Below are 23,613 nucleotides of genomic sequence, written 5' to 3' on the forward strand. Positions count from 1 at the left end.
TCAAGTGTTGAACTTTACTGTAGTTTGGCATTTATATGTTATTCTTTTCATGTTTAACATACAAAGTGAAATTTGATAGCACAGGACTTTGAGTTATGCAAGCTGAATTCGAAAATAATCATTGGAGTGAAACATTTTCAGGGATGCAAGATCGGAATTTATAGTTCCACTGCGGTCTCCTCATACGCTGTCAAAGGAAGAAAAACCCACCGATGGCTGCAGTTAGATGGACATTTACGAGTACAAATGGTAGGTTGATTGGTGTTTGTTAACTCTGAACTTGAGCAAGATTTAAGATGCAGAGATATGGGGTAAGTGTAATACTTCAGTTGATGATAGTTGGTTGAGTGATAGCCGTATTTCTTCGTGTTCAGCTGGACAACTTTGACAAAACTTGGGTCCAAGTTTTCAAGATCATTTCCACAGTCAGGATTACTGCCAAGTCAGAGGTTGTAACACAAAACAGAAACATGGTTTGCGATCTAATTTCGTTTTTCCCTTTTCGACAATACGCTGGAAAAGCCTAATGAGCGTAATGGTTTAAGTCATGATTTTACCAGTTATCATCTGTTGCATATGCTGCATTTTTTTTCTAATCTGAAGTCAGTGAAGATAAATTACTAGTCAAGACATTCAGACCTTCACTCCTCACTACAGTGTGCCTCTAGTTTATTTGTACCTAACCCCCATTTATATATCATAGGGAAGAAATAATATAGGAGGAATAGGGTCATGATTAATGGAGATATATGATGTGCTTTGTGATCCAGTGATTCAGTCAGTCTGTTGGCGATCTACTTGTTCATGTTTGTGACTAGATATGAAATGTTGAGGAAAAATGATTAATTGTGTTTAAGACCAAAGCTTTCTGACTACCTCAACACAAAACAAATCAGTAATTATCTCTTACATGTTGATGTTGGGCCTGTTTCACAGATAGGATGAAAGGAAAAAAAATGGCTAAAATTTTAAGTAAAATAATAATAAATCTGGCAATTCTTCATTTTGATTTGATTTAAATAGTGTGCTGTAAATGATTTATATCCAGCTTACCTATAATATCACTTTGGTTGCTTAGTAATGGCTATTTATAACATGAAATGAAGTTTTGAATATAAATACATGTTAGTATCACACACAGCTTTATTAAATCCAGATTCAGGAGGCAGTGTGGGCATGTTAGATATTTATTTTCAGTTCATTAAGTTGAAATTATGAATGGACTCTGCAGTTGTTATCTGTGTGGACGGTGACCGAAAGTGAAAATATTGATAACTGGGATGTATATTTGGAATTCAAAACCAAATGGTATGTAGCATCACAATCCGGATTAGATAATTTCTAATGGAACTGCAGATATAAGCAAATATTTGAGAGTAGATTTGATGAAGGGAAAATGCACACACGTTTTTTTTTTTTTTTTTTTTTTTTGGGGGGGGGGGGGGGGGTAGGGTGAGGTGGTGTGGGGTGGGAGCAGTGTTTAATGTGATGCATGTCACCATAATCTGAAATGATGGAAAATGAAGTAGTGCTGTACCTACTTTAGAATGCACAGTGTTTCTAATTTTAGTGCAGCCTGGCCCCCTTTTAGCTCTCTCACCCCTGCCCTCCCCCTCCCGAACAAAAATGACCTCTAGTTTGTTTTATGAAATGGGGGCCTGACCTGATTCCTTCATTGTCAATTCAAACCTAGAATATTAAATCCAAGACCCAGCTTTGGACATGCACCAAATTGCCCAGTTCTTCATTGCGTTTAACTTTGATTTAAAACTAAGATTTCAGTTGAATTTCACTTTGTTTAGCCAGAGGAAATTGTATTCTGTAGTGAACCTTGCAACTGTGTAAGCAGTTTTTTATTTCATTTTTAGCGCAGTGTTCAGAGTCACATGTAGAGCTGATGACTCAGTGCAGCCTTGTGTTGTTACTTCCCAGACATATTGTGTTACATACACACACGTAGCCTGTACTTGTGGCAGCTGAGCCTGTCAGAATGAAAGCATATTCATTTGAGCAAGTGGACTGTGTTTGGTTAATTTTTTTATTGGGGGGGGGGGGGGGGTAATGTTTAGAAAAGCATGGTAAAAGTCATTCTTGTTATTATAAATTTTTAAAATTAGAACTGTGACTGTTATTGTGAATATGATCATTAGTATTATTGTTGATAATAATAATAATAATGCTAAATAATGATAATGATAATATATTGAATTTGAACACTTAATTGTGCACAAATTTTATTTAATTGTACTTTTGTTTATTAATTTATCAAGTTATTTCATGTATAAAATTATTGATTTTTGTTGTTGGATATTAATGTTGATGATTGTTTAGAAAAAAAAAAAAAACTATGAACAGAAACCTGATGTGAATTCAGTCATCAAGTACTGCTACTGACCTTAGTGTGCAGCTCATCTTTCTGCTTCCTCATGATCAGTGAAATGCAGCAGAAGCAGATGTGGCCTTGGGAATCCTATCTTTTAAGCTGCCTTACCACGCATATTAGTAAACTTATAATCAATAGGATAATCTTGGATTAAAAGTAGATTATAAGGGAAATCAGATAAGATCACTAAATTAAGATCCATTTGACCTGACCTTGACCAGAGAGAGAGAGAGAGAGAGAGAGAGAGAGAGACAGAGAATTGGGGAGAGAGAGAGATTGCAGGTTTTTCCCCATAAGACGGTCAATCTATAAAGAAAGAAAATAAATGTAGGAGCCAATTGTTTAAAACATTCTAATTTGAATATCAGATTGTGAAAATCCAGAGAAAATAAACTTGGTCCCTCCCTTAGAGCCTGTGTGAGGAGAAAAATATAGCCTATCATACATAATAACCATAATTAATATGCTAATTAATATTAGAGGGCATACTACTATGTATGTGAAGAGAGCATATGTGAATACTGGAGTAAGCAGTGTCACTTCATTGCATAGACTTCACTCTTAGGGTTCGTTCAGAATGAATTAGCTCGCAATAGCTACTGTGCACTTACTATATGGGGACTCTCCTTGAATGCTGTCTGATTAACAGACTAACCCACCTCCCCCTGATGTTGAGTGAAATACAAGAAAGCTGGTGATTGTGAAGTTGGTAACAAGAGGAGGTGTGTTAGTTTGTTAATCTGATTGTATTTAACAAGAGTCCCCTTGGAGTTAGTGTGCAGTAGCTATTGCGTCCTGACTCATTCTGAGTGACCCCTTATATTACAACTGACCTACGAGTGTAACCAGTAATATAATTATTTAACAAGACTCAGTATGTGTCTTCATTTCTATACTAGTAATTATAAGTCAAAGGTGGTGATGATTTGAGATTGGGCAGGTTCAGTAGAGATGTGCAATGTATGTTTTAACTGTGTTTTGCACTCATTTTTCAGTGTTATAAAATTTTTAATTTGATTTTAATTTGAAATATATGCTTAGGATGCATTCCAAGATTTAGATCAATCCAGAGATTTAGATTTAGATCGACCTAACTCCCTGGGGGTTCACGCTAAATTGCAGTCAGCCTAAGCTAGCGCAAACCATAGTTAATTACCCCCTTACAGCTTTTAGTAGGCGGGACAGATGCTTAAGCTGACTAAGCTGACAGTAATCTAGTGAGACTCCCCACAGGGATAGATCGATCTAAAATCTATGGGAATGGGGTCTTAGAGAGCCCTGTCTGTGATAATGAAATGAGTTGTTGACTTACAGTTGACTCTGCCATGAAGTATTGGCTGAATTCCAACTCAAAGTAAAATTATCAAGTGATTATCCACATAAACAATTTTGTCAAATATATTGATTAAAAAAAGTAAAATATTTCACAATTTCTTCAGTCAAACTAGCATTATATATTAGGATTATGGATACTTGGGAGTTGCCTGTGGCAGAGCTGGAACCTTCTCAGAAGGCCAGCTTATTTTTTTTGCCATACAGTTAGCATTAAATCAAGTCAAACTGTGTCATTAATTGATAAGACAACTAGTACTTGTAAGGATGTACTAGTACATTGCTTTCCCTATACTTTGTGAAGAGGGAAGCTACTTTAAAAAAAAAAGTTACTAAATTGTTTTTTCTCCTATCTGTTTATGTCGCGTCATAATTTGAGCTGCATTTATATATATATATAGAGAGAGAGAGAGAGAACAATGAAAACCAACTACTCATCCTCCCCTCCTCACCCACTTCCACCCACTCTGTCAAACAGAATGAAAAGATAATCAATAAAGCTGGCTATAAATAAAGTTTTTCTATTGATCTGCTGGGTAACATTCTGCCATTCTGAGGCCCATTTCTAGGAATCACCTGTTACAAATGAGCGTGCAACAAAACGTGGTTCACAGAGGTAAAACATCAGGGCTCGACATTAGCGCCTGTCCGCCTGTCCGGGACAGGTAAAAATTCAGTTCGGACAGGTGAAGTTGCAGGGTTGGCTGTCCGACGGACAGGTCATGTTTTATGAGAAATTTGGATCAAAAATCTTTAAAAAATCATTTTTTGTTGCATACTAACGTCTTTTTGCCTCTTCCTAGACAACATTGAAAAGAGTGACCTACTTTTGGCACAAAACACACGCAGTCGCAAAACGAATTCTGAGCAAACTTACCGCCAAATTATGAAAGTGAACACCCTCCAGAACTTCATCAGACAAAATTTATTCACATATCAGGTTCACTACTGAACATTTATTTTGTTAAAATCTACGTGCTCTAGTAATAAAGACACTTCCAAAAACAGAAACTACACAAGTACTGTGCTGGAGCCAGATTGGACTGGATGAACTGGCTATATCTAGTTCGTTGTCAAGGCAACATACTGCCTGTCAATCAAGCACGTGGTATGCTATCTACTCACTATAGAAAGTGAAATCTTTGGGACTGAAGATCTTGTTGAAATGTTGTTTATTTGCCAAAATATAACCTGAAATTTTGTATGATGCTTTCTTTAATGACTCTAGCATCACCTCTGTTATTTACAGTTTAAAATTTAGTGCTGGAATATGATAAATTAACATTGCTCTCATATACCAGTGTTATACTGATGTAAGGAAGAAATAAGTAATAACAAATATGAGAATTTAAATAGAAAGAAGGGGAACCTTTTTATGCTGATTTTATTTAATTCATATATTTTTAAAAAATCAAACATGTGATAACCCCTTAAGAAGTTAAATTGTTGACATAAATATAAGTAAAGTATTATAAAATGAATATAAAATAATGAATAAATAAAATAATATATATAATTTTCATTGAACTTTATTCAAATATTATAAAATTTGAATATTTTTATAAAATTATTTTAACAGTACCACCTCCCCACTTCCCGCTCAGGTTTTTTTTTTTTTTTTTTAGCTTTGGTTAAACTTCATGTGAATCAGTTATCAAATTGCAGACTTAAATTAGTAGACCCTGTACCCCAAACCCTAGGAGAAGCCCTGATGTTAAATATCAGACTTATATGCAAGATTAAATCTTCAGGAGTTCACAAGTATGAAAAAACAACTTTTTATCTGAACATAAATTCACTTTAAGGTGCATTTTCGGGGCTCATATGACTGAATGTTTTGGTAATATATACATTAATTTAAATGTATGACTACACGTATTAATTGACAAAGTTCAAAGGTATGAATAGAAAAAAATATTGGTTTTGTGGACAGGTTGGATTGAAAATCGGACAGGTCAAATATATGAGCACCTGTCCGAAGGACAGTTGCTCACAAAAGTTAGTGTCTAGCCCTGAACATTGATTTAGTTTCATTTTATTTTTGACTGGAAAATGTACCCTTACTTTTAGATCATTTACTTTACTAGTATGTATATATTTCATTTTTGAACTTAAACACATGGACTTTATAGATCTATTGAGTTTGATGTGTAGTTTATGAAGTCTGACAGGTAGTAGAGGTAACTGTTTGGATTAGCTATTACAAATTGCATTTGATATGCAAATGATATTTAAGCAGTATTGCATTCATAAGAATCAGAGTAGAAAGGAGTTTGCAACAAGCTGGAAACTGGAAAGAAACATGGCTTTTGTGATTCCTTAGAACATTCTGAAGCCATATTGCACAGGAAACTGTGGTTAGTTAATGGCTTTCTCTATTGTGTATAGGAGTTCTCAAAAGGAATATATATGAGTTTCACAGTCAGAGAATTCTCACTTGAGTCCGGTTCACCCAAGTTCACTGGAAACACGCCACCCTTAAACATTGCAGCCATATTCCACAGTAAACTGTGGTCAGTTCAGGATACCAAGTTAATGGTTCTCCCCAATGTATAGCATTCCACAAATACCACAACCTGATGGAACAGGACTTGTGCCCTCTGATAGGTAACAAAGACATTGAGTGTTAGGTAATAGTTTACTTTCAGGTATGAAGAGGAGAGGTTTTTATATCAGAGTGACTCATCTTCATCAGGTACTAGTGCATCAACTGAGGAAGTATTTTTAAAGATACTAGCATAACCTATCGAATTTTGGGCCAGGATATATTTAAAGGATCTGTATTGTACATGTAGCTACTACAGGAGACTATAGCTAGTATTATTTGCAGGGGAAAGGACCTCACAGACCATGATAAACTACATAACTATTAATATTTATCTGCAGTTAGGGATTTTAAAACAAAGATAATTGCAAAATCAGTGTATACATTGGAGGAAGATAGGGGTACTAGTACTAGTACATGCAGTAGTGTCAAAAAGTGTGACATGGAAATTCAATTGGTATGTCAGGGGTTATCTCAAAATACTGACTGTTAAAGTTGCATGCCACATATCTTGGTATTGTTTATATGAATAATCATATGATCTTTGCTTCATAATTAATATTGAGTTTTGTATACTAGTGTCAGCTCTCTCTCTTTCTCTTTCTCTGAAATGAGATTATGACCCTTCTTTCTTGCTGTAAATCACACAATATATTTCATTTAACTGAAATTACTGTAACTGCTGTATTTCTAGGATTTCTTAACAACGTCATGTTTGCATGTAGGATGAGTTAATATGTTTCCTAGAAAAGAAAATAACTCCAGGATTCTGAGGAATGACGCCTAGGAATGCATGCTATGGTATGCCTGCACTGTGACGCAAGAAACTATGGTATTCTGAAGGTGGAATGCTTGAATACTTCTTCTGGAAATATCAGGCAGTTGAAGTATCACCTTGGTCATTTATTATAGCATTGAGATGTTGATCACTGTGACTTGTAAAGGAACAATAAGGTCTGCTACAAGGTACAGGCCAAATTAGCTTTAGCTGCTTTATTGAGGGAAGCAACATTGGACAAGGCACATTGGGACGTTACATAAATAGTGAATATTTGGTTCAATGTTGCACACATGTCTGATGTTTACATATAACTGCTATGTATCACTTTTTTACTTACTGTTGATTTCTCTCCTCATGAAAGGGTCCCAAAGTATAAAACATGGAGGGAAAAATGGAACAAGTGAAAATTATGCAAATCATAGAAGTAGAGACTACTTCTATGTGCAAATATAGTGTGTGAATTTCATTGACAGGACCAAATGTTATTTTATTTATTTATTTATTTATTTATTTATTTATTTATTGTTGGGGGGGGGGGAGCAATGACCCATGAGAGAGTTAGACATGTGAAGTTGTAAACTGTGAAGAAAGAGAATTTATTTTCATCACTGTGAAGGTAATCAGAAATATCATTTCTATTTCAGAAAACGAATGTCAAAGATTAAAGTGATGCCTGATACAGTAACTGCATTACCAGTGTGCCATAGCAATATCAGTCACACCAACAACAGCGGTAATAGCTGTAATTACAATGTCAGACAATGAAGACGATGTCATCATAGACAACCATGCCACAGTTCATCTAACTTGCCGAAAGTGTGGGGCCCACGATTGTATTAACTCAAACACACCACTAGGTGGCACCATGATCAGAACCACCTGTCTGGAGGTCAAGTCTCAAGAGGTTCAAGGCCATGTCATGACCTCAGAGGTCAAAGGTGAAAAGGTCAATGGATATGATGTACAGTGCAATACGACTATTAAACCTTGCTCAAAGATGATCTCGGACAATCCGGTTAATCTGGCTCTCGCAAAAGAGCAGTCTAGAGATAGTACCACTCATGGTAACGGCAATGCCACCCCTCCTGTTAGTTATCCAGAAAATGCAGATTTACATATAAGCAAGGATCAAAACCTGGAAAGAAGTAGTGACAATGTCATTGGCGTAGCCACGCCCAGGCAGATGTGCACAGAATGTGAGCCTCAGGTGCACTGTGCTTGTAACTTGAAATCCCCTCCCCCAGTCACTAGGAGGGTGAGCTTCAGTCTTGACGACGACGTGCAACGGCCGAGGAAACGGGAGTCAAACGATTCAGCGGGACCACAAGATGAGGGACACTTAAACAGTGCAGCCCTGACCAATCACAAGCCTTCTCAGACTTCTCCAAGCAAAGACCACTTAAAATTGAATTTAGAAACATTGGAATTAAACCCCAAGGACGAGAACGCCTTGGTGCAAAATGATAAAAGTCATGGGAGCAAGCAAGATACCCTTCACCATCACCATCATCACCACCATCATCCCCATCACCAACACCAGAGGTCACCACAGTCACATGGCCAAAAGACAAAACTAAAAAAGGCGCAGGGCAAGCAGTCCTGGCTACTGAGGCTCTTTGAGTCCAAACTGTTTGACATGTCGATTGCCATCACATACTTGTTCAACTCGAAGGAGCCAGGGGTACAGTCTTATATAGGTATGTTTTTGCCCAATTTTTGCTTGCTTTTACTATATTATTATTATCATTATTATTAATGTTTGTAAGAGGCAAGTTGTTTAAAATTATGTGTCAAATTAATTTGATATTTTTCCCTCTCAGGCAACCGGATGTTCAGCTTTCCCCCAGAGAATGTTGACCTATATCTGCCACAGCTACTTAACATGTACATCCACATGAGGGATGTGGCGGAGGCTATTCATCCTTATATCATACACAGGTAGATAGGAGGACATTAATTCTTGCTAAAGAATTTTCTTCTTACTTTGTGGAGCTAAAAAATCCTTGTTTAATGATTTTTATTTTGAAAGAAGTAAAAGGGTGGGGGGGGGGGGGGGAATTAAAAATTCACAGAATTTGAATTTCATCTTAGTTCAGAATTCATCCTAGTTAGGAAAATTTTACATTGTAATTTAAAGTTGACTCTAAAAGCATGTACCCCTAGAACGATCTGCACTAGGAAGTCTAATGGTGTCAGATTTATAGTTTTTCTGATTCTGGTAAATGAACCTGTTGTCTACATTTCTTCAGTGCATGCTGTGTTCTAAAATTAGTATTATTCATTTGCATCTGTGTTGAGTTACTTGATGTACGTGCCTCTTCCAAGGGGATTATGCTTTTGCCTTTTTTTTTTTGTTGACATATTATACATTTAATTGCCTAACCCAAAAAGTTATGGATAGGTTTGGTGAAATAAGCACCATGGAACAAAAATGGCTAGCTTTTGAATAAATTTATAAGATTTATCATGTGTTCCATAAATTAGTTAATTGATAATAATGAAAATTGAGATGTATGCACTCTCTCTGAGTACTTTTTTAGATTACTGTGTATTGGAATCTGTGACAACGTCGCTGTTATTGATTTGTTGACAGGTGCAGAGAGAGTGTTGATTTCTCACTGAAGGCAGCGTGGTTATTAACAGCCTACTGTGCTGATGTCATTGGGAAACCATCATGGCGGAACTCTCAGGGCGTGAAGCTGAAAAACATGATTATGAATGAGGAAATTAGGTTGGTCCCTCTCTCTCTCTCTCTCTCTGTCGCGCGCGTGCGCGCGCACACATATTGCTTTTGGTGTGATTGACTGCTAAAACTGTTCACTTAGTCAATCTCACTAACTCCTATACATTGTATTGAGTCAATTTAGGTTATTAACACAACTACAAGTCAGAATAACATGCTTTCCATATTATTGCAGGTTTAATTAATGATTCTCTCTCTCTCTCTCTCTCTCTCTCTCTCTCTCTCTCATATTCTAAACAAGATTTTTAAATAAAGCAATTTTTTTTTCTTTTTAATAAAATGTTCATCTTTCATTCCAGGCCGCGCCACCCTAAGGCTCAGTCTGACCTCCCTAGTCCCTCCCACAGCCACACCCACCCCCTGTATCCCCTACATCACCACCATCACCACCAGGCTGGCTCCCCGGGGACACCGTCTAAGAAAACACATAAGAGAGCCGTGTCTGATGTCACTGGTAAGAATGGTGAACTTATCTGAAATTTTTCCCCACTGTCACTTTTTTTGTCTTGACCATTAAGTTAGATTATTACTGCTGATTGCACCACTGATTTGTGTTGATTTGTTTGTTTATAACTTCTCCACAAGGGTGTCGTATGTTGGGGGCTCTCTACTGTTTTAAGTGTGTTAATTATGATTTGGTGTATATATTTTGTTATTTCTCCCCCAGGATGTAGTCTGCAGCCCACACCCCTGAAGAGGAGCAGCAGTCTGACCAGCATGCGCAGTATGTTGGGAGATCTCTCGTCAGGTCGCGCTTTCGACAGCGGCTGCAAGTGCCACGAGAGTTCCGAGGGTGTGTTTAATGACCTCATTGGGAAGATGACAGAGTGCCATTGTGATGTAAGTTCTTGGCTGTTAGTTTATGATAAGGTTTGTGATTAGTTGGACTTCAGTATTAATTTTTTAAAAAAACTTATGAATGAGGACTAGTTAGAGTAAAGCTATGATGTGCAAACTTCTGTCATAAACTGCTCAGTTCTAATGACACTCAAACTGTTAACTTCAGATATTTTTGAACTCTTTGTATCGACTCAGAAACAGAATTCTTCTCTTTGAATTGATTCAGAATCATTAATTTGTATTATTGAGTAGAATGTTATTATAATTATTATTATTATTTTTATTATTATTATTAATATGTTTAGGCCCCACGCCTGCTCCCAGAACTGGAGTTTGTCAAAGCCTTCATCAATATTGGGAAGAAGTTACAAACATTACAGACAAAAGAGATGAGAAGTAAGTGCCTGGGCTATAGTCTATGACCTTAGCCACTGTCTGAGCCAATCGTAAACTTAATTTTAAAAAGTTACTGGACAGTAAAGGAGGAAAGTTGGAAATGTTATTAGTTGTTTTGAATTTTCTCGCTATTTATAGTTTTCATCTTTGGAGTACAAATTTTGGATACTAGCAGGGGTGGACAGAAACCGTCTTCTGGGTCTTCTGGAAGATGATCAGAATTTTCCAATTTTCAAAGAGAATTTGGAAGACTTTCAGAAAGTATCTCTGGAACCACCCCTGACAGTTATTAGCAGAAGGAAAACTTCTGACTTTAATAATTCACTTTTCTCTTTTTCCCACCTCCCAGCTGCTCGCCTCATAGCAGACTTGGCCTCAATGAACTTGAACTTGCCCGCGCGTATCTGGCTCCCCATCCACTCCAACACCAACCACCATGTTGTCAGGATCCCACAGACATTTGCTGTGGTCCTCAACTCCAAGGAGAAGGTAAGATGTGGTTGAGTTGTGGTTGTTACAGTGGTGAACTCAGTGTTGAGGTTTATGTTGCATTTTAAAGCTCCTTTCTGTTCCTCTTCACCACACACACACACACACACACACACATGCAAACACACACAAAAGGTAAATAAAATGATTGACTAATAAAATCAAAATTATGTGAATGAAAAGTTTTTAAAAACACCTCATGTATACATGAATGTAACCTGTTCTTTCTCTTATGGATATAATACAATACAATATAATGCAATGCAATGCAATACAACACAATACAGTTTTCTCTGTTCCCCACAGGCGCCATACCTAGTTTATGTAGAAGTATACAATACAATACAGTTTTCTCTCTATTCCCCACAGGCACCATACCTAGTATATGTAGAAGTCTACAATACAATACAATATAGTTTTCTCTCTCTATTCCACACAGGCGCCATACCTAGTGTATGTAGAAGTATACAATACAATACAATACAGTTTTCTCTCTATTCCAAACAGGCCCCATACCTAGTGTATGTAGAAGTCCTGGAGTGTGAGAACTCCCACACAGCCCCAGTGCCCTCTAAGATCCTGGAGAACACACTGAGGTTTACCAAGTCAGAGGAGGATCTCACCCTGCACTACGCCAACTGTTCCCCCAGGTCTGACTTTAACCTGTACGGAATGTCCAATGATTTTGATGACGCAGACTGCTGGTCGCAGGAAGATGATGATATTTTACAGGTAAGGTGAAGGTCATCTGGAGCTGGAATGGTATGGAGTGTCCATGCAGTCACACACACTTTTTAGGGAAGTTATTTGTCCACTGAACAGAGAAGAAAAAAATCCTTCATAATTTGTTGCTTCATGTTTGTCTCACATTGATAAGTTTGACATGTTTTTAAGTTAACTATTAGATTCCCAACATGCTGGTTTCAAGTACATATATGAAAAAATTAAAAGTAAGAAGCAATCTCAAGGCAAGAACAAATTCAGTACCTATTACAACTCCAAATCATAATCACCTTAATATTATTTTCATTTACTTTACACGGTTATGAGTGGGCTTTTAGGACTTTACCTATTTTGTCTTTCCCTCACCTTTTTCCCCCCAGCTCTGCACAAAATAAGGGGATGTATGGGAAGGTGTTTTGTAGCAATTTTTGCCACTTTTCTTTCCAGTTTGCAGCAAGGTCTAGGTCCAGCGACACGCTGTCTCAATTCTCCATGGAGAGCAGCAATAGCGTGGACAGCAAGGAACCTGTTTATATTGCAGCTGGTGACATTCGCAGGAGGCTTACAGAGAACATTGCTGCCCCAAAGACTAAATTTGAGGTAGTACAGAGCTGCTCACACAAAATCTTAAAAAAGACATTCAAAATTGAAAGTTAACGTGTGTGTGGAGTAAGGCATGGAATTAGGCTTGTCTTGAAATGTGTCCCTCTATTGACCATCCACATATAAGCACCCAAGGGTTCATGTTAACACTAACATTGGATGTCTCTCATGCTCCTGGGTTTGGACTCTGCTTTTCTTGAAATATGTGCCTTTTCCGAGTTCTTTCCTCTTAATCAGTATTTAATCCAGATAGTAACATTCATACCAATTCCCTGTTGTTCTTTTATGTTGTGACCACATAGCATGATTTTCACAAAAAAAAAAAACAAAAAAAAAAACAAAAAAAAAAAAAATTAAAAATGGAACGAATGGATGGTATTAGAAACTTAAATAGTAGATGTCTAAGATAACTTGGTTTTCGTCATCTACTGTCCATCTTTTTACTAAAAATATGAAGATGTCTGAGCAGGACTGTAAAGTGGTGGGATACATGATTGTGGTGGCTGTTACCAACACAAGTGATTCAGAAGGGAAAAAAAGAAAAAAAAAACATTTTAGTATTCTCCAATTGGAATCTTGCCTCCAAAAGAAACTTTTGTTACTAACTTTTGTTAAAAAGCTCCAGTTGCATTTGGGTGTTGTAAAATACATACATTCTTATAAAAATATGCAAACATTCTGAATCACAAGGAACAAGGTGAAACTGTAAACTCTTGATAAAAAGTCCTGAAAGCTTTCTACTTTTCCATCTTTTATCCATAGTTTACAAAGTTTCACCTTGTTGTCTATAAACCTACCTGGGCAGGTGAAAATAAAATTCTGAATCATCACGTTTGTGGTGGCGGATGAGGTGGCTTTGGTGTATTGGTCTCTGTCAGATTTAATGATCACTCACTGGAGAAAATGTCACTCGTATGTGTTTATTTAAGATGAATGATTAATCGTTTAACTCTCTGATGTTCCAGCGGGACCCTGAAGACCCGTCTGCGGCTGCCCTTAAAGAACCATGGCACGAAAAGGAGCGAAGAATTAAGGAGTCGTCCCCTTATGGTCACCTCCCAAACTGGAGGCTGCTGTCGGCCATTATCAAGTGTGGAGATGACCTGAGGCAGGAGTTACTGGCATTCCAAGTTCTGACACAGTTACAGGTTTGTATACATAGGCATCTGTTATATCTGTGTGTGTGTGTGTGTGTGTGTGTGTGTGTGTGTGTGCGTGCGTGCGTGCGTGCGTGCGTGCGTGCGTGCGTGCGTGCGTGCGTGCGTGCGTGTGTGTGTACGAGAGAGAGAGAGCGCCTGTTTATATATACTTGGGGTATTTTAAGTTCTGACACAGTTACTAGCATCTGATATGCCAGCACGCACGTGTGTGTGTGTGTGTGCATGAGAGAGAGAGACTGTGTGCCTGTGTGCCTGGGGTATTTTAAGTTCTTACACAGTAACAGGTTTGCACACACTTTCACTGTATGGTAAAGGGCAAAAGCATCTTTGGTATCACTTTTGTGTATGTGTTTGCATACATATGTGTGGTTTCATTTTTAACTGTAATGTGCAGGATACGTGTGTATATATCCATGTGTGTCTGTTGTCTGGACACTAATATTAACTGTTCCATATGTTTATGCACGTGTGTGTGTGTCCAAGTAGATTGAACATGAACATATTTAGAGGAATAATATAAATACTACGATGTTTGTTTTGTTTGGCTTTTTAAACTCACATGATGTTTATCATTTGCCTTCTAGAACATCTGGACGCAGGAACGAATTCCTCTGTGGGTGAAACCCTACAACATCCTGGTGCTTTCCAACGACTCTGGCATGATCGAGCCTATCGTCAACGCAGTCTCGCTACACCAGATTAAGAAACAGAGCAAAATGTCTCTAATGGAATACTTTGTGCATGAATATGGACCTCCTAATAGTGAAGAGTTTCTGGAAGCCCAGAGGAATTTTGTCTCAAGTTGCGCTGGTTATGCCCTTGTGTGTTACCTAATGCAGGTGAAGGACAGGTAAGTAGTGCATAAGTTACGAAGTTACAAGGCCAGTAGACTCCATATCATGCCAAGAGCTAGCAAGGGATGCTGTCATGTATTCCAGATGAGGGTGTAGCAATGCATTATTGGCTGTACATCAAAACAAAATCTCACCTTTCCCAATTGAAATACCTACTTTTTACTACAAAATACTGATATCATCACAAATTAATGGATACAAAAAATGGAACTTTCACGTTAATGTAATCATCATCTTTCTTTCTCATTTCTACTTCAGGCACAATGGCAACATCCTCCTGGATGCAGAGGGACACATCATCCACATAGACTTTGGTTTTATCCTCTCCAGCTCTCCCGGGAAGAACCTAGGCTTTGAGAACTCCCCTTTCAAGCTCACTTATGAATTTGTGGAGGTACTTTGTGAATCTTTGATCATTTTGTGATAATATAGTTTAGTCCTACTTGAAGAATATGTTTACAATAAAAGTTCTAATTAAGGTGATTTTTTGTCAGACAGTGGTACATTAATAATTGTTTAATCCTCTACCATGATGGCAGATAATATAATATCAAAACAAAAAGTTACAAAAACATGTATGAAAGGTATTGATCAGCAGCAAATATTTGTGGTCTACATTATTGCTTAAGATTGTTCTAAGTAGTTATTAGTCAAGAGCAAAAAGTAATGGGTTGCAAATTGTGGATTGTGTTTCTTCCAGTTATTGTGATCAGCAGCAAACATTTAAGGATAACATGATTGGTAAAATATTTCTAGGTCATGGGTGGTTATGGCAGTGACATGTTTGAGTATTTCAAGATTCTGATGCTGCAAGGTTTTGTGGTGACAAGAAAACATCTGGAGAAAATATTAAACATGGTGGAGATAATGCAGACAGGTAAAAAAATGTGAAACGAAGAATAAAATTAAAGTTTTATCTGTTTTATGTGTGCACATTGAATATTGAATTATATTAATACCCTTCATTAAACCATTATTTCTTATGGACCTAAGTTTAGAGTGTAAGTCTTATCAAATAAAAATGTTTGTTCTGTTTAAAATTAAAATGTTGTTCATCTCTTCATTTCTGATCTCTTTTTTATGTACAATTTTTGCACAAATATCATTGTTTGCATGTTTTCAACTGTTCTGTTATATTTATAGAAACATTTTCCACATCGGTTTATTAATGTTCTCACTTCCAGGTTCTCAGCTTCCCTGTTTTGGTAAGGGTATCAGCACAATCCGTGCTCTGAAGGAACGTTTTCACCTCAATCTGACGGAGGAGCAACTGCAACTCCTGGTGGACAACATGGTGGAATCCAGTCTCCACTCCCTGACCACTAAACTCTACGACGGGTTCCAGTATATCACTAATGGGATTCTATAAAATTAAAGAAAAAAAAAATGAACAAAAAAAAAAAAAAAGGAAAGTCTGTGTCTGCCAGCTTATCCTATGTAAACTTATCCCTTGTGTAAATTTGAGGAATGGAGCAAGAAGTCTAACTCAAAGGGAGGTTGTATTTCATCAGTGATATAAAATGGTTCATGTTATTGAGAATTCAAAGATGAGGTCAAGATTCTTAGGCTATTTTAAAAGCTCTAAATTAGGGTATAATTTGATTATAATAGATACATCTCAGTAGTTCAAAGGCTCAGTTGTACGAGCCTCTTAATTGGCTTTTTGTTCTGCACATATTTTCACCTTTGAACATAATAGGATTCAAAATCTGGATTCAAGAGATATTTTTGAGATTTAAAAAAGATACAAAAGAAAAGAGAGAAAGAAAAATGTCCTAGTCCAGCCTTTATTTTATGATGTGCCATTGATTGACAGACTTCTAGGAAAAGGATAGATTGCAAGAGTGGCTGCACTTATTGGCAGTTAAGCTTTCTTTTTGTGATTGGCTCCAGCAAAGAAAATAAGCCCAGAATTTGGTTTAAAATTTAAGACAAAAACTTAGGCAATACTTTGAGTTCAAGATATCTTCACTGCACTTAAGTTATCATAGCCAAATCTTTCTTGTCATAAAATGGACATAATATTTGGTTAATTTGGACTTTTATTGGTTTAACTAGGGTCACAAATTTTCGTCAAGAAGGTTAGACCAATTATTGGGATAAATTATGTCAAACTAACCCCTTCTTTTCAAAACTGAGGCATGTTCACAGACTTACTTGGGCCAAGATTTGGTTTGCACCTAAAAAAGTATTCTAGCCTAAAGACATAAATTAAAAAAAAAAATTAAGCATCCTAGATCCAAAACAGAAGTGTAGCACCCCTCTTAGATGACAGAGTTTGTACTGTTTTACAAAAAAAGGTAAAAGTTCCAAAGACTGAGTAATGTTTTAATTTAAAATTGACAGCTATACAATTTGGTGGAAGGTAGAATTAACCTTTAGTATTAGACAGGATGGTTGTCTGACTATTTCTGGTTTAAGTAAGTCCCTGTGTGAATGCGGCTGTAAGAAAGGTACTTAGGGCAAACTGAATGTGTAGCAGTGGTGAGGTTTGTGAATTAAAATTTGATAAAACAAAAAATGCTATTTTAATGAGGTCATATTTTTGTACATTGAATGAAAACAGGACATGCAATGTCTACTTATTTTCAGCATTAAAGATACAGTACTCTAGGTAGACTTCTGGGTCATAAAAAAAAAAGAAAGAAAAATAACATAATGCTATAATTAGAGATTTTCTAGAGAGTTATGTTTGGTGACCAGTTGTTAATTCTCTTGCATCGATATGAAGAGGTCTAGAGCTAATACAGTGTAGGCATGCCTAGTTTGACTGTGATCTCTGCACAATTATTTAGATGAGTGCAGAGTTTATGGCTGCTTGAACAGTTTACCCTGTTATGTCGTGTTGCAGAACGTGGTCCATGCTTAATTTAGATTTAGAAAGAGGATAAGGTATAGAGGTAACTTCAAAGTTCAGCATTCAACCATTGGTTCAGCCAGTTCAGTAGACTTTTGGTTAGTTGAAGCAGGCGGAAGTAGGTAACATTTAGTTAATTAATTATTTAGTATATTATAAGGTATTATCTGGTTTAATTATTGGCACAACAATGCAAAATTGATGAGAAGAAGACGGTAGACGCATAACGGATGCGGGGAATTTCTCATCAGTAAATGAATTATGTAAAATTATGAACATTGAATATGCATTTAAAATTATAGGGTATGTTCTGATATTTTTCCAGTATTATGGGATCCCGTAAGTAGAAGAAAGCAAGTTACAAAACATGAAAGATATACTAAACAAGTATATTGTATTTGAATATTTGTATATCTGCTCCTGAAATTGATAAAGAGCCGGTGACGCCAAATGAAAATAGCGTAACACTTAAGCAGCCGTATTTGTCCAATCAGAATACTTATAAATATTTTATTGGCCATATTTTAATTGGCAGTTAGTAATCATATTTTACTGCCAGGAGCGCTGTCAAGCGTAAGTGCCAGGATATAAAATTAATGGGATATTAATCGGATAAGATTTGAACTCAGAAAAAAGGGCATTTAGTAATGAACTTGATTTGTCGATAGCTGGCAGTGCGTCTTTTATTCATGGAGATATGGCAGCACGCGGAAATACGTTTTCCTAGCGAAGTACTACATCGAACATGGTGTGCGTTTTCATTGTACATAAGCAATTATTATTTGACCGTAAGAGGAATGGAGCAACTATTTAAAACTTCCCGGAGAAGTTATGAGCGGTGTGATTTTATCTGCGTTATAATGGGATTTGCCAGACATAACTGATATGAGGATAACGGCGCAGATAATGTGTTCAGGTTGCACTTGGAGCGTGCGTCTGTACTGTATATTTAAGGTGATTGTGTTTGTTTTTGGTGCTAAGTGTTGATAGCATGTAGTGATGAAATAAATGGATCAAACATTTGAATAATCAGATCGGCGGTCGAGTTATTATTATTATTATTATTATTATTATTATTATATTGCATAAATATACATCATATTTTACCGGAAACGTTGCGCGAAAATAAATTGTTCCTAAATCGAACTACGGATGACGATGCATCCGAACCTTTAATATTTCGTGCAGATATAATGTAAGGAAACAAACAATGTAAACTTACTGTGCAGTTATGTAAAAAGGATTTATTTTGCTTGAAGTATCAATTTGAACACGATGTAACTCGTACATGGCGGTACAAATCAAGATATTTAGGAGACATTTAATGTAGACGTTTCCGTGCTCTATATATGTAACTTTTGTCACCAACTACTTTCATTTGAATGATTAATGCCGCAATGAAGATTGAGACATATTTCTTATTGGACTAGCACTATCTAAATCAGAGTACTACTTCGTCACTGATTTGACATAAAGCTAACTGACAAGACAGGTGCTTTAATAAAAACAAGGCGTACAGCAAGTCACGGTTTCAAAGTAAAGTTTCACGCTATTTTAGAACTACAACTGCTTACACGTACCAAAAGATGCACATGTGTACACATATATATACGTTCTTTTAAATCTTACCAGAAGTCAACATTTTGTGATGCAAAGTCCTTTAAATAGAAAACGATTGAGGGCGGTTAGTCATATACACTTGACGTTTGACCTACAGTATTGCCATAACGGCTGCAACTGTGGAAACTGCACGTGTGTATTCACTTCACTCCTCGGGCACTTCAAACAACGTCTGCGCCTCGTAGCCTCTGTGCGTCATTTTAGCGTACGCAGCGTCGTAATCCCGTAGAAAGGCAGCATTATCGGCAATGTACTCGTCTACAATGTCGGCGGTGGACATGTACGTTGTCCTGGGGCAGTCGGTGTTCAGGGTCTTACACGAGGTCTCCTCTCCGTTTTCGTCCGGTTTGATATCGCGATACAGACACATATCGGAGTTCAGCATAAAACCCCTGCCGCCGCCCCCGCCGCCGCCTTGTCGTTTTTGGCGATGGTTGCTGGCCATTTCCGCTTGTTCGTCGACGTCGGCGAGCTTGCGTAGGATTTCACGTAGGAGAGACGAGGGGTTAGGACCTGTAGAGTCCCTATCAAAGTCTTGTGCTGTCGCGGTACGTTGTTGAGTCGAGTCTTGTTGTCTCCTTCTTACTGTTGTCCACTGCCAGTGGTTATCGCCAGCGTCCATCTGACTGAATGACATCTCTTTGAGATTGCGGTAATACTCGTTGTCGAAAAGGTCTCGTACCGTTGTCCACCGTCCACTAAAACCGGACTGAGTGGGATCGGCGCGGCCAACCGTGTGGGCACCCATCAGGGCAACAACATCGCGAGCCTCCATGTCGAAATTGTCCTTGAAGTACCCCAAGGTGTTCTCAATTCCTTCCAGAGAGCTGGGGAAGTTGTCCATCGCACTCGTGGTAGGGGACGTGGCGCAATCCTCGCGGCCCCAGCGAAAGGGGGTCGTGACTGTGTCTCCCCGGCCCATCTCTGTTGCCACCACGCCAGCAAGGGCCCAGAAATCGGCCCTGGATATCACACCGGTCAGTCTGTTTCGATCGTAAACGTTCTCAATTCGCCGATGGATGTTTCCGAGGCCGAGGTTGGACGGGTCGTCCAGGTTTATGCACCCGTCGCACCTCTCGCTCACGCAGTCATGGAAGGCCAAGCGGATGGCGGACGCGACCAGAGGACGCTGGAGGCCACCGTCGGGGTTTCTGTTGAAAGTTCCGTTGATGAGGTCAGTTAGCAAGGACTTGGCACGGTCGTATTCGGCTCTGGTGAGACCGTGCACCGCCACTGCACAGAGGGCGGCCGAGACGATCAGTACTCGCAGCATCTTCGGCCAAAGTAGAGTGTAGCGCAACACTTCTCGCTGTCTGTTATGAAGGCTTCATACTCAATGGATAGTTTTGTACCTGGCGAGTATCCTTTGTCCAGTTTTTATTGGAAGATATCTTATTCAACCAAGGCAGGTTTACACGTTAACTCTGATGCAGTCCGATCCCGCTCAACACCTATCCGAGCCACACCCAAAGACTTACGTTTACCCCGAAGTCGTCCTAAAGCTTCAGCTAGACGAAGTTTTTCTACTTTAGGTAATTAATCAATCAATTTGCCATAGTTACACGTACATCCTTTAAAAGCAAAAGAATCCGACCTAGGAGCGTCCTGCTTTCTCCAGTATAAGCCAGGTTTTAACAATGATGCCTGTGGTATGTTAAGGACACTCAACCTTGAAATGACAGCGTTACGGAGCTTGAGTACGTTGTCATCGCGTCACGACGTTATTAAATTTATGCTTACAATATTACTCTAAAAGTTACTTAGCCTTGAAATTAAACGTACTAGGTGCCACAATAATCCCTCTGTTGTCGGAGTGTTACCATTGTTGGCGTGAATATTATTGTATCAATTGAATAAGCGTTTGATATATTCACCTATGAATAGTCATTTGGCAAATAAAGCCACATTTTGTTCTATTCTTGAGGTGAAAGCATCGTATTCAAGACTCGCTTTCTTTTAGACAACAAACTTTTGGACTCATTGACGTAAATCTCATAAGCAATTCCCTCAAAAGCGACGACGTGCTTAGTAACAAAACAAGGAAAACCAGTGAACTTCAGTACTTAAAAGGAGGAATGGAACACGTCATATTAACAGGTACATGTAGTTAAAGACAAAAAATTTAATGTTGTTGTTTGACAGGCAATACTCGATTGTATTACCGATACCCAATTTATACTGATCTTGCTTATCCATATTAAAACCAGCATCATTTTGTTGTGAGCACCCCCCCCCCCCCCCCCCCGCGCCATCCAACTTCTAGACATTACACATTAATGGAAAGAAATCTGAATAATTTCGAAATAAATTTTTCTTAGGTGGCAGAAGGGATGGTTTCGTTGGCAATTTAAATCTTTGACGTGTATCCCTGTTTAATGTACCTTTTCAGTACGATGTACAACCCAGACAACCAGTTAACGAAGGATGTCGATCTTATCCATCTTGTATCAGTTTAAGCCCCAGTGCAAATCCCATAAGTCTATTTCCATGCATTAATTAGTCAATGTATTCGACTGATACATTTTAATACGATACATCGTATTATTTACATCAAACTTGTTTAAATCTTTTTACACCTTGAACACAAAAGGTCGCAGTACATAGAATAAAACTCATCAAAACAACCTTCACGTTGAAGACGTCAAACAGGGTCGTACATGTGCCAGGGTATCTTAATCGAATCGTGCTCAAAGTCGTGTAAGGTGGACACCGCGGCTCGATTTACACAAGGCATATTTAGCCCGAAGTTTGTTCCAAATTTTTAGATCGAAAATGTAGCCTAATGTAGCGTAATGGCGTGGTACATTATTCATGTCTTTTGTTATAAAACTGGCAGTGCTTTTGTTTTATTGTCATGCAACGGATGTACTTCTTTTCTCAAAGTCAAAAATATTATTTAAATGTTTGGGCCAAATTTCGGACTATGCTTCTTTTGTGTAACAGGTGCTGTCGAGGCCCAGCTGTCTGCTCTATCGGTGACTTGATCGGTCAGGCGTCCAGGGTGACACCTATGGTGTCTGACCATTCCACGGACGGTGATCAAGGCAGTATCAGGGACGCGTATACCATTGACTTTATTTGAACCGAATTAAGTGAATATGTAGTCCTCTCTTTTTCTCTTTCTTTCTTTCTTTCTTTCAAAGATAAAATGGAGAGAGAAGAGTGAGGGAGAGAGTGAGAGAGTGAGAGGGGTAAAATGGAAAGAGGGAAAGGGGAAGGGAGAAAGAGAGAGAGAGAGAGAGGGCAGTATCCGCGGCCAATACACAGATGACTCACGAAGTGTATGAAATTAAATACACATTTTCCTGTTTTGTTCATCAAAGAGAAGTTGAGTCATGACTGAATGGCAAACATCATAATGCTGGCCCGTAGGGAAAAGGTCCACTCTAGGTAAAAATTGATCTAGGTACATGACGTTTTTATGGGAAAAGGTCCACTTTTTCAAAAAAAAAAAGAACCCCCCTTTTGAAATTACTGGCTACGGGCCTATAATGATGCACTCACTGAGAGTGGAGAGAGAGAAAGAGAATAGAATCCATTTATAACACAGCTTATTAACAAGTGTCACGCAGAGTGCAAGCGGACAGTTTCATTCTATAACAGCAGATAATATCTGCAACTATATTCTAATGTTGGCAAATACACAGAATCGAACGTTTTGTTTGAGAAACCGCTGCCGACCAGAGCACGTATTTATAAGTTAATTTATCGCGTTTTAAAGGGTTTTGATTCTGGAGACACAAATATCTTCTTTTGCACTCCCCATGTCAAAAGTAAGATCTCAAAGTAAACAGAAATTGAAGAACTGACGCCTTGTTGGGTTACCCACCACATACTAAAGCACTTTCTAGTCCTATACGTGATCACCAGGTATTTTTAATGAGCAGGCTTGATCTTATTTTATTAAATCTTATCAACAGATCATATTTATTTTCATTTTATACTTGTAAGAGGGAAAGGAATAGGGTTTAACTTTATAAAAATAACATCAAAATGTTAGTTTCGGAAATCTGAAGGGGGGGGGGGGCTGTCCTGCCCCATCTCCCTTGTATGATTCGGCATGACAGGTCCATATACAAAATTGTACGTGACTTAGTGATAACACGTGTTCCTGAGCGAGCGAGACAGAGAGAGAAAGGAAGAGAAAGAGAGAGAGAGAAAAAAAAAGAAAAAGAGCTACAGAGAGAGAAAGAAAGCACGCACACACACACACATCATTTTTTTCACCCAAGCCTACCCACTCTACCACGTAACTTCAACGGACATCATCTCACAGACAATGAAAAC

At 38.1% G+C, this 23,613-nt stretch overlaps 3 protein-coding genes across 3 annotated transcripts in view; 2 read left to right on the top strand and 1 right to left on the bottom strand.

The window, feature by feature from the left end:
* LOC147760415 (phosphatidylinositol 4-kinase beta-like) lies at positions 1-18,738 on the top strand. The gene is made up of 15 exons (XM_087019257.1): positions 1-249; positions 7,686-8,738; positions 8,862-8,979; positions 9,635-9,772; positions 10,084-10,238; positions 10,452-10,624; positions 10,930-11,020; positions 11,370-11,509; positions 12,017-12,241; positions 12,680-12,832; positions 13,801-13,983; positions 14,580-14,845; positions 15,108-15,243; positions 15,606-15,726; positions 16,034-18,738. Exons 2-15 carry the CDS (start codon positions 7,793-7,795, stop codon positions 16,216-16,218), a joined length of 3,030 nt encoding a protein of 1,009 aa, XP_086875383.1. The 5' UTR covers positions 1-249; positions 7,686-7,792; the 3' UTR covers positions 16,219-18,738.
* The window catches only part of LOC147760410 (uncharacterized), a 150,741-nt gene that overhangs the window by 71,175 nt on the left and 55,953 nt on the right, over positions 1-23,613 (top strand). The gene's annotated exons all lie outside the window — the stretch shown is intronic.
* On the bottom strand, positions 19,472-20,599 carry LOC147760416 (putative ascorbate peroxidase). Its single transcript, XM_087018769.1, has one exon. The coding sequence runs from the start codon at positions 20,597-20,599 to the stop codon at positions 19,472-19,474; it is 1,128 nt and encodes a 375-aa protein (XP_086874895.1).

The sequence above is a fragment of the Lingula anatina genome, chromosome 8 (genome assembly GCF_051362555.1).
Source record: "Lingula anatina isolate TDL-2025a chromosome 8, LinAna3.0, whole genome shotgun sequence".
NCBI lineage: Eukaryota > Metazoa > Brachiopoda > Lingulata > Lingulida > Lingulidae > Lingula > Lingula anatina.